Genomic DNA, 17,466 nt, shown 5'->3' on the forward strand with positions numbered 1-17,466 from the left:
ATATGCACTACAAGCACTTGCACTTTACACTTGTATACAATAAGTTGCACTGTACGGCACCTTATTCGCTCTGATCCAATTCTATTGTTCCTATATATATATATATATATATTATATATCTATCTACAGTCTCTCTCTCTGGGGGGTTGCTACATCTATCTCTCTATCTATCTACAGTCTCTCACTCCCTGGGAGGTTTCTACATCTATAATCTATCTACAGTCTCTCACTCTCTAAGGGGTTTCTACATCTATCAATCTATCTATCTACAGTTTCTCAGTCTCTCTGGGGGTTTCTGCATCTATCTATTTATCTATCTATGTACAGACTCTTACTCTCTAGGGAGTTTCTACATCTATCTATCTACAGTCTCTCACTCTCTGGATGGTTTCTACATCGATCTATCTACAGTCTCTCTCTCTCTCTCTGGGAGGCTTCTACATAAATCTATCTGCTTACAGTGTCTCACTCTGACTGGGTTGCTATATCTATTTATCTATCTACAGACTCTCTCTGGGAGGTTTCTACATAAAGCTATCTATCTATCTATCTACATTGTCTCACTCTCTGGGAGGTTTCTACATCTATCTATCTATAGTCTCTCTCTCTCCCTCTCTGGGGGGGTTTCTACATCTATCTCTCTATCTATCTACAGTCTCTCACTCCCTGGGAGGTTTTTACATCTAGCTATCTATCTACAGTCTCTCACTCTGTGGGAGGTTTCAACAACTATAATCTATCTACAGTCTCTCACTCTCTAAGGGGTTTCTACATCTATCTATCTACAGTTTCTCACTCTGGTGGGTTTTTACATCTATCAATCTATCTACAGTTTCTCACTCTCTCTGGGGGTTTCTGCATCTATCAATCTATCTATCTATCTATCAATCTATATACAGACTCTTACTCTCTAGGGAGATTCTACATCTATCTATCTACAGTCTCTCAGTCTCTGGACGGTTTCTACATCAATCTATCTACAGTCTCCCTCTCTCTCTCTCTCTCTCTTTCTCTGGGAGGCTTCTACATAAATCTATCTGCTTACAGTGTCTCACTCTCTGGTGGGGTTGCTACATCTATTTATCTATCTACAGACTCTCTCTGGGAGGTTTCTACATAAATCTATCTATCTACAGTGTCTCACTCTCTGGGAGGTTTCTACATCTATCTATCTATCTATCTACAGTCTCTCACTCTCTGGGAGGTTTCTACATCTATCTATCTACAGTCTCTCACTTTCTCGGGGGTTTGTACATCTATCTATCTACAGTCTCTCACTCTCTGGAGGGTTTCTACATCTATCTATCTATCTATCTACAGTTTCTCATTCGCTCTGGGGGGTTTCTACATCTATCTATCTATCTATCTATATATCTATCTATTTAAAGTCTCTCACTATCTGGGGGGTTTCTACAGTGCATCCGGAAAATATTCACAGCGCTTCACTTTTTCCACATTTTGTTATGTGGAACATCCTCACGCCTAATCAGTATAATTTCTGAGAGATTGTGCAAGTTTAGAAGATCTATTACCCTAACTGAATATTTTCACCATATATTATACAGGTGTACCAAAAAACTGTATACAACTAATATATTTATGAATTATATAACTGTATTCATTGAGAAAACAATTTATTGATAAATAATATGTAGCATGGATGCCCTTTTATTTTAAAGGTATTAATAAAAGTTAAATGTTATATGAATCCAATATGTATTCACAATTAAGGGGCATATTCAATTGGTTGCTAGAATAGCAAAAAAACCCGCACCTGCAAGGTTTTCCCAGCAGGTGCAGGTTTTTTGCTATTCAAATAGCTGTGGATTTTTTCTTTTTTTATGTGCCGGGAGGTTTTTCTTTATGCAACTCCAGAGCAAGTGTGATTTTTCCTAAAATCGCTTATTTTAGAAACATCACCGGGACTTGGTCTGGTACCCCCCTTGAGAACTAATTAAGCAATTGGAAGTTACCAATTAGCTTAATTAGTCCTTAATTACTTACCTTTTCGAAGCGGTGTCTTCTTCATCCAGCATCGGAAGCTGGGTCTTCTGCAGTATGTCATTGTGTGTGAGTGTTTATTACTGTCTGTAAGTGTGTATGTGTGTGTGTGTGCCCCCACCCAGTGTCTGTGTTGCCCCCCCAGAATGGGTGCTGAGAGAACTACATCTCCCAACAGCCCTTGCCAATACCTCCAGCCCCTGGAGCCTCCCAGCAGCCCTCGGGACTCCCAGCGGCCCCCTCTCCAGTAGGAAGACAGATAGTAGGCCCTCGGGAGCCACGGAGACCACCAGAGACTCTTTTTTGGGTCTTTTTACGCAGGTTTTCAGAGCTGAAAACCTCGCGACCACTTATTTTTAATTGGATACCACGGGTATCGGGAGCGCGCATACCCGCGGTATTCCAAAATTGGGCACAAGGTTTTTTTCCTCACTAAACCTTGTGCCCAATTGAATATGTCCCTAACAGTGCCCCAGCAATAAGCCCTTTCTTTCTCCTTTTCTCCTTTCATGGTTAAAATGTGGACATGTTCATAATGCAGATATTTAACCTGTCGATACCATATATTTTTGTTTAGGGTTAGGAATATTTTTAGGGAGAGGGTTAGGGTTAGTAGTTATGCATAAAACTGTATGTTGGCATTCTGGTGTCACTATGTTAAATGTCAACATTTTAACCATGTCAACATATTGCTTGTATACCTAATGTCCATGTCGATATTCAGAACCTTGTTGATATTCTTAATATTGACTTATCATACCACACCTGTCCAGATACCTAGTGATGATGACTGCAGCAGCGACATAAGAACAGTGGGCAGGACAGGCTTCCATATGCTGTTGGATTTTAACTATACAAAGGCGGATTCTCACATTACCATAGGGCCTGATTCAGAGATGTACATTCATCTGATGATGAATGTAAATCTATGATGTTTGTGGGTCTGCGTCTGCGCAGGACTCAATCTGCGCATGTGCAGAACGGGTTCTGCCATTACACTCACAGACCCCCCCAGCATTTGGTGGGTCACCATTCCCGGAAACGGGGGCATGCCATCCCCATTTTCTGGGAGGGATGAGGTCAGGATCTGCATCGGACACAGATTCCTGGGCTTTTACTTGACCATCAGTCGGTCAGCTCTAGCTCCCACTCTTCACCAAAGGACCAACCATCACGAGCATCGATTGCAATGGTGATCCCAGCCTGCGACGTTGGTCACAGTGCTGGGATCACAAATGCAGCAAGGAGGTGTCAGCTATAGCGAGCGGCCAAAATGATGGTCGCGATGGTCTTGACCATCGCGACCATCGGGCTTGCGACGAGACCCTGCGGTATGGTCTCGCTGCCGCGAGCCCAGGAGTGCTTTTGGGAACGTCTCCTTCTGAGCAGCCACGCCCCTGGCATGCCCACCAAAGGGGGCGTGCTGTCAATTACCATCGACAGCACGCCCCCTTTGGTGCGAGACCCATAACGACGGCTTGGCCGTCGTTATTCGAGTCTCGCACATGTGCATGATGGAGCCGCCTCCGTCGTGTGCATGCGCACTTGGGCACCATCGACCCACTTGCGAGTGCTCAGCGCTCCCAAGTGAGTGAGAATCAGGCCCTCAGTTCCTGAACCTCTCATTAACTATGACATAATGTCCTGTGCCAAAATGAATTTCCATAAGATAAGTTTTATTTTAGAGTCCCTTTTGATTGCCTTCCTTTCTAAATACTATATATATGTATATATATATATATATATATATGGATTGGGTATGAAATCCCAGCAGTCAGCATTTCTGCTGTAAAAATGCCATCAGCGGCATCCTGATGCTGGGAATCCTGACAGGGGTCGGGTAAGTATTTTAACCTTCCCCCTTCTCCTCCTAACCCTCCCTTCTTGCACCCTAATCCTAACCATTTCCCACCCCTCACCCTAACCTACCCTGTTAGGGCCTAAACCTAACCGTCCCCCCTTGGTGCTTATCCCTAACCTTCCCCCAGTGGTGCCTAACCCTAACCTCTCCCCCTAACCCCCACATGGTGCCTGAAGCTAACCTTCCTCCCCGCGGCTAACTGTTAAGGGCACCCCGGCTTACCTTCAATCGGAATTCCATCAGTCAGGATTCCGGCATCAGTCTTTGGGCGGCATTGGGATATAGCCGCCTATATTAAATCCCGGGTCAGGATTCTGAGACCGGGATTTCAACAGACGGCATCCCAGCCATCGGGATTTTAACTACATCCCATACTGTGTATGTATATATATATATATATATATATATATATATGTGTGTTTGTGTGTGTGTACAATGATAGAAATGTGGTGCTGTATCTAGAAATAACTCCAATTATTGTAGATTAAGGGAACCAATGTGTTTCACCAGTTCTCTGAGGAAGCCAGAGGACTGGTGAAACGCGTTGGACCCCTTGATCATTAACCTCTTCCATTTGGTCACCCTTTATATTCCTGTTTGGACTCATTTGCATGTCTTACAATGCATCTCCACTGGAAACTACCACAACTAAGATAAGCACCTTTCATTACTTTGTTTTTATCTATGTAAAGAAGTTTGTGAATAAATTCAATTAAATTGTGAAATAATACCACACTATGGAGGCAAGTTATTTTGCTTGAATAAGGTTGCTGCAATACCATTTGGTGGTGAAGAGATTTCCAAGTGGAAAGAGGGTTTCAAAAACTTTTCCCTGGAGGGATACTCTGAAGCTGACTATAAAAGACTGCTTTATACGCTTAACTGACAAGTGTATCCATGGTACGAATAGATATTGGAATACCTTGTTGAGATTAACTGGTATTTAATATACTACACTATCAGGCGCTTGTCTTTCTCCCCATTTTTTATATATATATATATATATATATATATGTGTGTGTGTATATATATGTGTGTAATATATGTGCATATATAGTATATATAAAAATGTTTTTCTATAGCTCCATCCCCAGTAGCTCTGCCCGCAGTTCCTGAACCTATTTTTCCCCAGCCCTGGTTACCACTATACAGTACACAGAGCATCCCAGAACAGTGAGCATCCTAATGATTCTATACAGTACACAGAGCTTCCCAGTTAACACTATACAGTACAAAGAGCATCCCAGTACACTGATCACCCCAGTAACTGCTATACAGTACATAGAGCACTCTAGTGACCACCATACATTGAGTTTCCTACCCAGTGACTGTTGTACAGTACACAGAGTATCCCAATGATCACCAAACAGTATACATAGCATCCCAGTGACAGCCATACAGTACATTAAGTAGCCCATACAGTACCAGCCATGACATAGTGCATCCTAGTGAAAATCATACAGTACACTGAGCATCCCAGTGACTGCCATAAAATTTATAGATCATCATATTGACTATCAAATAGAGCATTTTTGTGAATGCCACCCAATATTATCCCTCATCATTAATTAACCCCTCAAAAATAATTTATTCCCTCAGCTTCATTGGAACAGCATCAGCCAACATAAAGAACCCCAGTAACTCCCTCATCCAAATTATTCATTATCTGCCACATCATCAATTATTAATCCTTTATTCTTAACATTAACACACCCCATTTCAGCCTCACTCACTTGTTGCTGATCTGGGTATCCTGGCTCCCACAGGCAATAGCAATAAAGCAGAGGAAGCGTGTCCTGTGCTACATCTAAGGGGCCATCAGCAGAGGTAGGAGCCATGCACTGTAGCAATAGACAGTATGGTGCCAATTTTAGAGCAGGGAAGATGCTAGCGGAATATCCTATATACTGCAGCAGTAATACAGCAGTTAATAATAGTAATGATAGCATTAAAAACTCCTCAATCTGGGCCTGATTCAGAAGTGTACATAGTGTCAATGCCGCACGCAAGCAGCCAATGTTTTCTCTGTGCACATGCGTCTGAGTCACACTGCACATAAGAGGCAGATCCAAATTGCACACAAAGAGAAGAAACTTTGGTGGGCATTTCAGGTAACCCCCCGTTACCGCTAGCCAGTCACGGACCATGTTACAGGCATGTTGGGGTAAGCGACTGCACCTAAAGATGTAGTTCACCTGAAACAGGTGATTTTCAGATGGAGAATCTGTATCTCCATAGGACTCGTGCAATCTTCGATGGTGTATCTTAATATGCACAGCGACTAATTAGCTCCACAGCCAGTGCATATCTCAGTAGGAAGACGCAGTGTGCATTAAAACGCAGTCGCAGCTGCAACTGTGTCCACCTCTGAATCAGGCCCCAATCTGCATCAGGAGAAGAAGTGTTAGTGCAGCCTGCTGGGTGATTATCCCCCAAACAGTAAGAATCTGTGCATTCAATCTCTCCCATTCGGAAATTGGAGTGTAATGAGTTTACTATTAAAATGTTTTTGGGATAAAAATCTTTGATAACTAGAATGAGTAGGTCACTGATTAACATTAGGAAACAATACTGGAAGCAATACTGCAAAACTGAATATTAATTGGATTTGTAGATTGCTACATGTGTCACCATGTAACAATCTGCCTAAACTTCTGCTGGATTTATGGATTTGTAACATTTCACAATCAATACCAAACATAAGAAATATATATTCAACAGACATTAGCAGTCATGCACATTAATTATTAATCGGTCTGTGACAGCAATGATTACACTTATGTACTCACTAATGAAACTATATTAAAAAATATAAAAATAGACAATACTGTAAACATTTTTTTAATATACAGTAGCAGCAAACATGCTACATTTAGATCATTGTTAACCAATGTGACTTTATGTAATGACAAAGGGACTGATTCAGAGTTGGGAGCACTCATCACCTGGACAAACCACGCTGCAATGCAAGGGGAGCAGATACATTTATATTTTTTGCATGAATGGTAAATACTGGCTGCTGTTGCATGTAGCCCACAAATACTGGACAGCTTTATTTTTACAGTTTAATTCTGAGTTCACCTAGGACACGCAGAATCGTTCACATAGGAGGCTATATTCATACGGATAATATGCACATGCCATAGGGCTGGTGAAACTTCCGATGGTGCAACTAAGATTTATCAAGCATGATCGCCGCATCTCAGTCCTTGCACATTGGAATGTACATCAGGGAAGGGCTTGTAGTGGTATTAGCATAAAGTCACAGACGCAACTGCGGCAAAAGTATCAGGCACAAAGTTGGGAGGAGCTTATAAACATGTCGACATTTTGACCATGTCAGCATTATGCTTCCCATGTGTCAGTTATCCCTTTATTTTATATACTGTACAACAATAACAATCCATTCTTCATGTCTTCAGAAAATGTGGACATTAAAAAAAAGGTAACAGGATAACTACAAAAGCATATACTTTATTATAAATGTTAACCTTCATTGTCAATGTTTTTTCTCTAACAGAGGCACCATCCTGTTCTCCAGCATGTCTGTCAGACGAAGTGTGCCAATATGTCAACAGTGCTACAGATTGTGCAGCTAACAAAACCTTCTACAAAACCCCGGGCCTTAGTAAGTTGTTTTATTAGACCATTCATTGTGCTGTTTGTATGTACCACAAAACAAATATTGTGTACACATAGGTGCTGATGCAGAGATGCATGCAAGTCAGCCATTATTGCCCCCATTGTGAGCATGGAACTAAGGGCTCGATTCGGACACGCTCGCCTGATGCGTATGCAAATCCGGTTAACTAACAGCAAAGCAGGCGTTCGCATGGCAAGGCATTAGCATGCCCACTATGTCTTGGCGTGCGATCACTCTGTGTATGCAGACGCCCACCAGCCTGTCTTAAGACGCCCACTTGCGCATGTCATCTCCAGGATGTGTATGCAACCATTGGAAGTGAACGCAGCACTGGTGGTTGACCATACCCTACCACAAGCACTGTGAGCACTTCAGTGTACAATGCAGCCAGGTGACGTGTACTATGACGCTGCATCTTAATTATGCATGCTTCTGAAATGGCATTGAGATGCTCAGGCACGCCTGCATTCACACCTCCACTCCCCCATTTACAAAGACCAACCCCTGTCACCACCCACAAATGGCTTCTCCTGTCACTCACTCTGCTGAGCAGTCTATGCGCGCTCGATCACTCAGAATCGTTCGTGCACACGCACTGCGATGTGTATGCATGCACACATTGCAAAAATCAGCTGGCTGCATGCGAACGCTTCCTAGCGAGCGGGTCTGAAACGGACCCTAAATACATATATGCTTATGAATGCAGAGTTGTACGCATCTGTCCTTATGCTTTGATGACCCTCATCATTATCACAATTCACTTGCACCAGCCTATATTCAGTAGAAAATATAAGCCCCGCTTTGTGGAATGGAATGGCACCCTGCAGCCAAAAACGCTGCTGCAGTACCGCCCGGAGCGGCCTTTGGAAGCTACAGATGTGCACACTGCAGCTCTAACAACCCCTGGAGCATTTTAAGAATCAGTGCTCCGGTTAGTGCTGTAAATCCCGGACACTGGCTGCCCCACCCACCTCAGCATGACATCTTGATGGTACAGGGCACAGAAAAGCACTCTTACTGCACTGCTTGCACGCTCAGGTCTAAAGCATGTATAGTGTGAAAGCATAAATGTTCTACTCTGCAACAGCCCCATAATGTCTAGTAACATTTTTATGATGTGTTTTTTCTTGCAGGTGTGCACAATGTGAGCAGTAGAGTGACCTGCAAAGGCTCCAACATGACATTGTCTGTGGGTAAAAATTTGCTGGAGGTTCTGCATTACAACCCCTCTGCCGCTACGTTGTTGCAGTACACCTGTACAGGTGCGGTAGTCAGTACACTGGAAGGGAAGCGTGTGTACTCCCTGACTGTGCCAAGCAGTTACGATTCATGCGGGAATAAGATGACAGTAAGTTGGGAAATAAATTAAGCAGCATTATAGAATATGAAATGATTTAAAATACTCTTTGCTAATTCTTTTGTGCCATATCTTGAATTTATACCATTATATTTATACCATATACCACAATTTGTACTGACTAACCCTTTAAAATATTACTATAATAATACATAACAATAAGATATGCATCTTTTAAACACTTTTTAGTATTCAGTAAAGACTATTTTTCACTGCACAAGCTCTATAGCCAAGGATATGACTACATGGATGATCAGAGTTGTAAGAATTTCAGTCATAACTCCACTTGTGGCTGGGCTGCTACTATTACTGAGTTGTGCATTTGTGCAGACTTCTGTCTAACAGATCTATTGCACAATTTTTTATGTTTAAAAACTACACTGTGGGCCCGATTCAGCATATGCAGGTCTGCTGTGAAAGTATACCTAGCGCCTATTGAGTCACCTGTAATGATTATATAAAATATATAAAAAATATATACATTATATTCCTAGCAGCCAACCAGCACTAATACATGGAGATTGCCAATCTTCACACACAGAAAATATACCACAAAAAAATGTGTAGTACGCAGTGACGCTCAGAAATAATAAACCATATTTTAATAAATGACATAAATTTATTAACAATTATAATTCCAAAAACTGTATAGGACCTGGTAATATAAGCACATATAATAAAATATCTATAATAGTACTGTTAAAATGAGATCAAATAGAAAAAGAAATATCCGCACAGACCACTTTATATAAGATTATCCTTCCTTATTCCTTATTAATGTTCATATAAATGTGATAACAGTATATAACTTTTACGGACGGAGGTGCTCCCAGGACTATAATAAATCCCCATGAAATAGACAAAAGAAGCAAAGTATTCCTATATTGGGGCACTCACGGATTAATCATAATAAACTCCAGTGACCATACAAATCATAAAACATAACTTTTATTACGTCCTTTTAAAATAAAAACAATAGCGAAATATAATTATAAATATATAAAATTATGTGTTCTCCAATTATAAATCTTATCGTGGTAATCTTATTATTATACTATATATCGTCTATAGGTGTATTAATTCCACGTTATGTTGTTCTGTGTTGAATGTCTCACCAATAAATATATCGATCAATTCATAGAACAAATCCCTATATGAAATAAATATTTGTGGTTTGTTGAAGAGACTGCTGCCAGACAGCACTCAATCAATTCATTATGTCCAAAAAATCTGATGTTGTCTGTTAAACTATGGTTGTTATATTGATAGGTAGAAAATGTCACCTAAAATATTAATAGCTATTGTGACCCAAGACAAACTAACTGTTATGTGAATATTCAAGCAATGTTGGTGACTTGGCCGATGACAGTGTGTCACTGTCCTAACGGCTTTACTCATTAAATAATCACTGCTCTCTGTTCACTGAGCTGAGAGTCTGATAATACAGAATAGTCCCCTGATATGCTTAAATATCTAGCTACTCATTTGCATATGGGTATTCCAGCAGACTATGTTAGCATTTTAGGTGACTGTGTTAACATTGTTCATTCCGACTGCCTCATTAAATATTCAATGTTCTTATTAATTGAGCTCTAAAACCTCGCAGTCTGATATACCGATAGTCTCCTGATATACTACAAGGTTTAACTTTAAGTTATGGCACCTAAAGAGTGTTATAATTAGTTCAGCTGTAATATACAGAGGTTTCTTATTTTTATTAGATTTTATAGCCTTATTGGCAACATAGTAACGTTGTCCGTTCCGACTACCACATGAATAATCACTGCTCTCATTACTGAGCTCTACAATTCCATAGTCTGTTAGAACGTGAATAATCTCCTGATCCACCACTCTATCTAGCGACTTCTATTCACTTTCTCATTACACATTACTAGTTAGATGTTATGGCCTTGCTGGCAACATTATAACCTTGTCCGCTCCGACTACCTCATGAATATTCACTGCTCTCATTAGTGAGCTCTACACTTCCGTAGTCTGTTAGAGCGTGAACAGTCTCCTAACTCACTGCTCTGTCTAGCGGCTTCTGTTTACTTTCTCATTGGACTTAGCTATAATTGACATGGTATTCAACACGAACAAACATATTATAATAAAGACACATTAATTAAAAAACAACACAGGTCACACTATGCATCGCGTGCCCGTGTAACCCGATGCGCGTTTCGCATCATCTGCTTTATCAAAGGAGCAACCCGACCATCTGGTTACTGCTCACTATATCCTGAACTTCCTCCAATCGTTGTTGGAGTCCATGATTGACATGCGTTTTGGCCAATAGGACGTTATTCTCAACTGGTTCATTAAAGCTCATGATTGACATTGTTATTAGCCAATAGGATATGCCTGTCAGCGTATGCATTCGCTATTGCCTAGTCCATTGTAAAGATATGGCAAAGAAATAGAGGGGAAACATATCAATGGAAAAATTAAAAAATTAAATTAAATTAAGGTGTATTTAATTCTGATAAACATCTATCCTGGTTAATAAGGTATATTATAGTATGTATATATATATATATATATATATATATGTATATAATATATTTATCTTAATCCATTCTAGATATATTATAATGCAAATTGAATTGTAGAATAAAATTAGTATGATGTGAAAGTATAATTAATAAAAATAAGTGATACTGCTATTGTATGTGAGATGTACTTATGTGAAAATGTATTCTTATTTGTAAGTATTTATAATAATATTATATTATTAAAAATAAATAAATGTGAACATAAGTATTCCAACTAGTGATTGTGAAACAATTGTTCGGTGAAAAATTTAAAAATTAAAAAAATATATGGAGTGATATATAATAAATATTAAGTATTTAAGTTGTTATAAGATAAAATAAATTAATCACACATATTCCATGTCATATATCAATAATCACTCTTCCAGAGTGGAAAATATACCCTTCAAATATATAAATATATAGACTATTTCAAAAAAACTCCATAATTGATGTTATCATTTAACCCTAATGGTTGTAATCCACCCAATAAGAATATCCAGTGGCTCTCTCTTTCCAAAAGTTTCTGGATGATATTCCCCTAATTCCTAGATGTATCCTTTCCACTCCAAAAACTCTCATATGTTTTGGCTCACTCTGATGTTGATCATAAAAATGTCTTGAGACTGAGGTCAACTGTTTAAACTTCATCAAGTCTGACACTGAGTTCCTAATATTCCCTGCATGCTCAAGTATCCTATGCTTCAGGGGTCTGAATGTCATACCAATATTCCGTTTATCGCATGGACACATAATACAGTATACCACTCCAGCAGTGTTGCAATTAATATAATCTTGAATAACTCATTTAGTATTGTACTTATCTCTAAATTCCGTTGTCTTGATCATATAATTGCATGCTTTGCAGCTTCCGCATTTATATGAGCCTTTGACTACCACCTTTCTTTCTCTCTTGTTCTTGAAATGACTACAAACCAATTTATCTTTTAAGTTAGTGGACCGCCGCCAACTAATATTAGCCCTTGGTCCCAAGGCTTTAGACAGATCTTCATCCAAAATCAGTACAGGCCAGTGCTTCTGTATTACTTGTTGAATCTGCTGCCATTCCATACAGAAGTCCCCCACGAACCGAATCACTTCTGGTTAATTTTTCTTGATATGATTAGGATATAGAAGGGAATTTCTATTTTTCTGGTTGGCCTCATACCATGCTTTTTTAATAGCCCTTTTACTGTAGCCTCTTTTCAACAGTCGATTTTTTAGTTCTTCTGATCTAATGGAAAATGTCTGGGGATTAGAACAATTTCTCTTGAGACGTAGGAATTCTCCCTTCTGTATCCCTTTGAGTACTGGTGGAAAATGTGCACTGGATCTGTGAAGTACACTGGGTCTGATTCAGAGCCGCTCATAAGTGGCCGCTCATTCGCTCCGAGCGATGTTTGCCCAACTGCGTCAATATATCCCTGTGATATATTTCCACAGATCAAGAATCATCAGGGACGGAGTAATCGGATCATTCATTCCGATTAAGAGAGAACTTACCCTCCCATTTAACAAAGGATTTTTTAGATCTACCTCAAAAAACTCCTCTAGATCAGAGGCCCCCAAGAGGAAGATCAGGAGGGGGAAGAAACATCAGAAACCGAGATCGATGGGAAGTAGTGGAAACTCCGAGGTATCAGAGGCGTGCACAAAGGAGGAAATTAAATCTTTGATAAATACTGATGATGATAGATTACGAATTGTCAATTTGACGAATAGGAATCTAAATGATGCACACATCAATGTACTGAGTAGGGGACTTACTTTTTCCCTGGAATTAAATTTTGATAGATGTAAATGGGAGAAAGATCTCCAATTGCTTGGGAGAAAACTTTTACTTACTAAATTCTATTCCTCCACCTCGGTGAGTAAAGATAATCAATCTCAATGCAACACTAGTAATACAATATTGACTAATGATGATATGGAAGCATTATCCATTTTACAGAATCTTGGTGAGGATTCAGCAAATTCTGAGCCTACATCAAGACCAATACGTAAAAAGAAACGATCCTTTTTTCCGCAGACAAATATATGTCCTGTGGTTCTTACATTTATAGATTTGGTATCTAGAGATCTCGATGAGATGTGGAAAAACAAGAATCGATACCATAAACACATTACTAACCTCAACTTAGAAGACCAGAGAGCTCTCAGAGAAATTCAAAAATGGGAAGATGTGGTGGTTAAGCCCTCTGACAAGGGGGGTAATGTAGTGTTGTGGAGTAAAGAACAATACATATCAGAAACAATGAGACAATTAAATGACATCAATTGCTACAAACATCTGATATTTAACCCATTGGATAATTTCAAAAGACAATATGATAACATGATTGAGGAAGCCCATCAACAAGGTATATTGACTAAAACAGAATACTTATTTTTGAAAGTTGAAGAACCAGTCATTGCAACGTTTTACATGTTGCCTAAAATTCACAAAAATGACATTCTACCACCGGGTCGCCCGATAGTGTCTGGAATTAAAAATCTAACTGAACAAGCCAGCAAATTCCTGGATACGCATTTAAGAAAATATGTGACGACCCTTCCTTCCTACACACAAGATACGATGGATGTATTACGTAAATTGGATGAAGTCCATATAGAAGAAGGTGTACTTTTGGCAACATGTGACGTTGAGTCACTATATACAAGCATTTTACATGAAAGATGCATTCAGTCAGTAAGATACTACTTGGAGAAAGAAACAACTACGGATTTTGGTGACTTCCTCATTCAATTGTTAACTTTTGTATTAACAAAATATTTATTTGTATTCAATGACCAGTTTTATATACAGGTCAGGGGCACAGCCATGGGAGCATCCTGTGCCCCTACCTATGCTAATATTTATTTAGGATGGTGGGAGGAGATGGCCGTTTTCAATGACAAACATAAAGATTGCACCCGCCATATATTGATTTTTAATGAGATATATTGACGATCTGTTAATAGTATGGGATGGACCTCAAGAAAAGTTTGTTACATTCATTAATCTTCTCAATGATAATGATCTGAACCTTAAACTTACATATGAAGTAAGTAAAGAAGATGTTACCTTTTTAGATTTAAAAATAAGGAGAATGGAAGATGGGAAACTATCAACAGATTTGTACAGAAAACACACCGCAACAAATAGTGGGCCTGATTCAGAGCCGGACGCAATTAGTGCTCGCTCGTCCAGAAAATAGGGGTGGCTATTCAAATGAACCGTTCGCTCTTTGCGGTCTGTTCACGCCTCTAGGTCTGAATGAGCAAACAAAACTTGCAGTGGTTTTTTGGAAAAATACGCCCCCTGGCCACTCGCATCCTATGTCATGTCCGCTATTTATTAGATTAATTGAGTACATCAACCAGCGTATGAACTGCTCACTATTCTTGTGGTTGGTTTTTGCTACCACAATCTTGCGAGCAGTTCTGGCTATAAAATAACCCAGTGACGTGGTCAATGATGCTACTGTTTTAATTATGCACACCCTTAAAACGCCCGTTTTGACCTTTAAGCACGCCTGCGTTCGGATCTCCACTCCCCGTTTTCAAGCACCTTCCCCTGTTACCACCCACATACGCCTCATTCTGTCACTCAAAATAGCAGGCATTCGCTATTTAGCGAACAAATGAATTTCGGCCACACTGACTGGTTCGCGCATGCGTATAACGATCCGTAAGCATGCGCAGTTGGGCAAACATCGCTTGGAGCGAACGAGCGGCCGCTTACGAGCGGCTCTGAATCAGGCCCAGTGTACTTCACAGATCCAGAGCACATTTTCCACCAATACTCAAAGGGATACCGAAGGGAGAATTCCTACGTCTCAAGAGAAATTGCTCTAATCCCCAGACATTTTCCATTAGATCAGAAGAACTAAAAAATCGACTGTTAAAAAGAGGCTACAGTAAAAGGGCTATTAAAAAAGCATGGTATGAGGCCAACCAGAAAAATAGAAATTCCCTTCTATATCCTAATCAAATCAAGAAAAATTAACCAGAAGTGATTCGGTTCGTGGGGGACTTCTGTATGGAATGGCAGCAGATTCAACAAGTAATACAGAAGCACTGGCCTGTGCTGATTTTGGATGAAGATCTGTCTAAAGCCTTGGGACCAAGGGCTAATATTAGTTGGCGGTGGTCCGCTAACTTAAAAGATAAATTGGTATGTAGTCATTTCAAGAACAAGAGAGAAAGAAAGGTGGTAGTCAAGGGCTCATATAAATGCGGAAGCTGCAAAGCATGCAATTATATGATCAAGACAATGGAATTTAGAGATAAGTACAATACTAAATGAGTTATTCAAGATTATATTAATTGCAACACTGCCGGAGTGGTATACTGTATTATGTGTCCATGCGATAAACGGTATATTGGTATGACATCCAGACCCCTGAAGCATAGGATACTTGAGCATGCAGGGAATATTAGGAACTCAGTGTCAGACTTGATGAAGTTTAAACAGTTGACCTCAGTCTCAAGACATTTTTATGATCAACATCAGAGTGAGCCAAAACATATGAGAGTTTTTGGAGTGGAAAGGATACATCTAGGATTTAGGGGTTGCAATATCATCCAGAAACTTTTGGAAAAAGAGAGCCACTGGATATTCTTATTGGGTGGATTACAACCATTAGGGTTAAATGATAACATCAATTACGGAGTTTTTTTGAAATAGATAGTCTATATATTTATATATTTGAAGGGTATATTTTCCACTCTGGAAGAGTGATTATTGATATATGACATGGAATATGTGTGATTAATTTATTTTATCTTATAACAACTTAAATACTTAATATTATTATTTATCACTCCATATATTTTTTTAATTTTTTAATTTTTCACCAAACAATTGTTTCACAATCACTAGTTGGAATACTAGCGTTCACATTTATTTATTTTTAATAATATAATATTATTATAAATACTTACAAATAAGAATACATTTTCACATAAGTACATCTCACATACAATAGCAGTATCACTTATTTTTATTAATTATACTTTCACATCATACTAATTTTATTCTACAATTCACTATTTATATTATTTATTAATGAACACTAGATAATGCACAATAATTTATTAGGTCAGTGTTATAATATATCTAGAATGGATTAAGATAAATATATATATATATATATATATATATATATACTATAATATACCTTAGTAACCAGGATAGATGTTTATCAGAATTAAATCAACTTAATTTAATTTAATTTAAAAAAATTTCCATTGATATGTTTCCCCTCTATTTCTTTGCCATATCTTTACAATGGACTAGGCAATAGCGAATGCATACGCTGACAGGCATATCCTATTGGCTAATAACAATGTCAATCATGAGCTTTAATGAACCAGTTGAGAATAACGTCCTTTTGGCCAAAACGCATGTCAATCATGGACTCCAACAACGATTGGAGGAAGTTCAGGATATAGTGAGCAGTAACCAGATGGTCGGGTTGCTCCTTTGATAAAGCAGATGATGCGAAACGCGCATCGGGTTACACGGGCACGCGATGCATAGTGTGACCTGTGTTGTTTTTTAATTAATGTGTCTTTATTATAATATGTTTGTTCGTGTTGAATACCATGTCAATTATAGTTAAGTCCAATGAGAAAGTAAACAGAAGCCACTAGACAGAGCGGTGAGTTAGGAGACTGTTCACGCTCTAACAGACTACGGAAGTGTAGAGCTCACTAATGAGAGCAGTGAATATTCATGAGGTAGTCAGAGCGGACAAGGTTATAATGTTGCCAGCAAGGCCATAACATCTAACTAGTAATGTGTAATGAGAAAATGAATAGAAGCCCCTAGATAGAGCGGTGGATCAGGAGATTATTCACGTTCTAACAGACTATGGAATTGTAGAGCTCAGTAATGAGAGCAGTGATTATTCATGTGGTAGTCGGAACGGACAACGTTACTATGTTTCCAATAAGGCTATAAAATCTAATAAAAATAAGAAACCTCTGTATATCACAGCTGAACTAATTATAACACTCTTTAGGTGCCATAACTTATGGTTAAACATTGTGGCATATCAGGAGACTATCGGTATATCAGAAGACT

The 17,466-nt window shown here is 39.1% G+C and overlaps 1 protein-coding gene across 1 annotated transcript in view; it reads left to right on the forward strand.

Moving 5' to 3' along the window:
* Positions 1 to 17,466, forward strand: part of LOC148511565 (uromodulin-like) — a 115,079-nt gene that overhangs the window by 11,688 nt on the left and 85,925 nt on the right. Inside the window, exons 4-5 of the mRNA XM_088442152.1 lie at positions 7,383 to 7,490; positions 8,639 to 8,853. Coding sequence (XP_088298278.1) covers positions 7,383 to 7,490; positions 8,639 to 8,853 — 323 coding nt within the window. The remainder of the gene's footprint in view (positions 1 to 7,382; positions 7,491 to 8,638; positions 8,854 to 17,466) is intronic.

The sequence above is a fragment of the Taudactylus pleione genome, unplaced genomic scaffold (genome assembly GCF_031769625.1).
Source record: "Taudactylus pleione unplaced genomic scaffold, aTauple2 ptg000305l, whole genome shotgun sequence".
NCBI classification, from domain to species: Eukaryota; Metazoa; Chordata; class Amphibia; order Anura; family Myobatrachidae; genus Taudactylus; species Taudactylus pleione.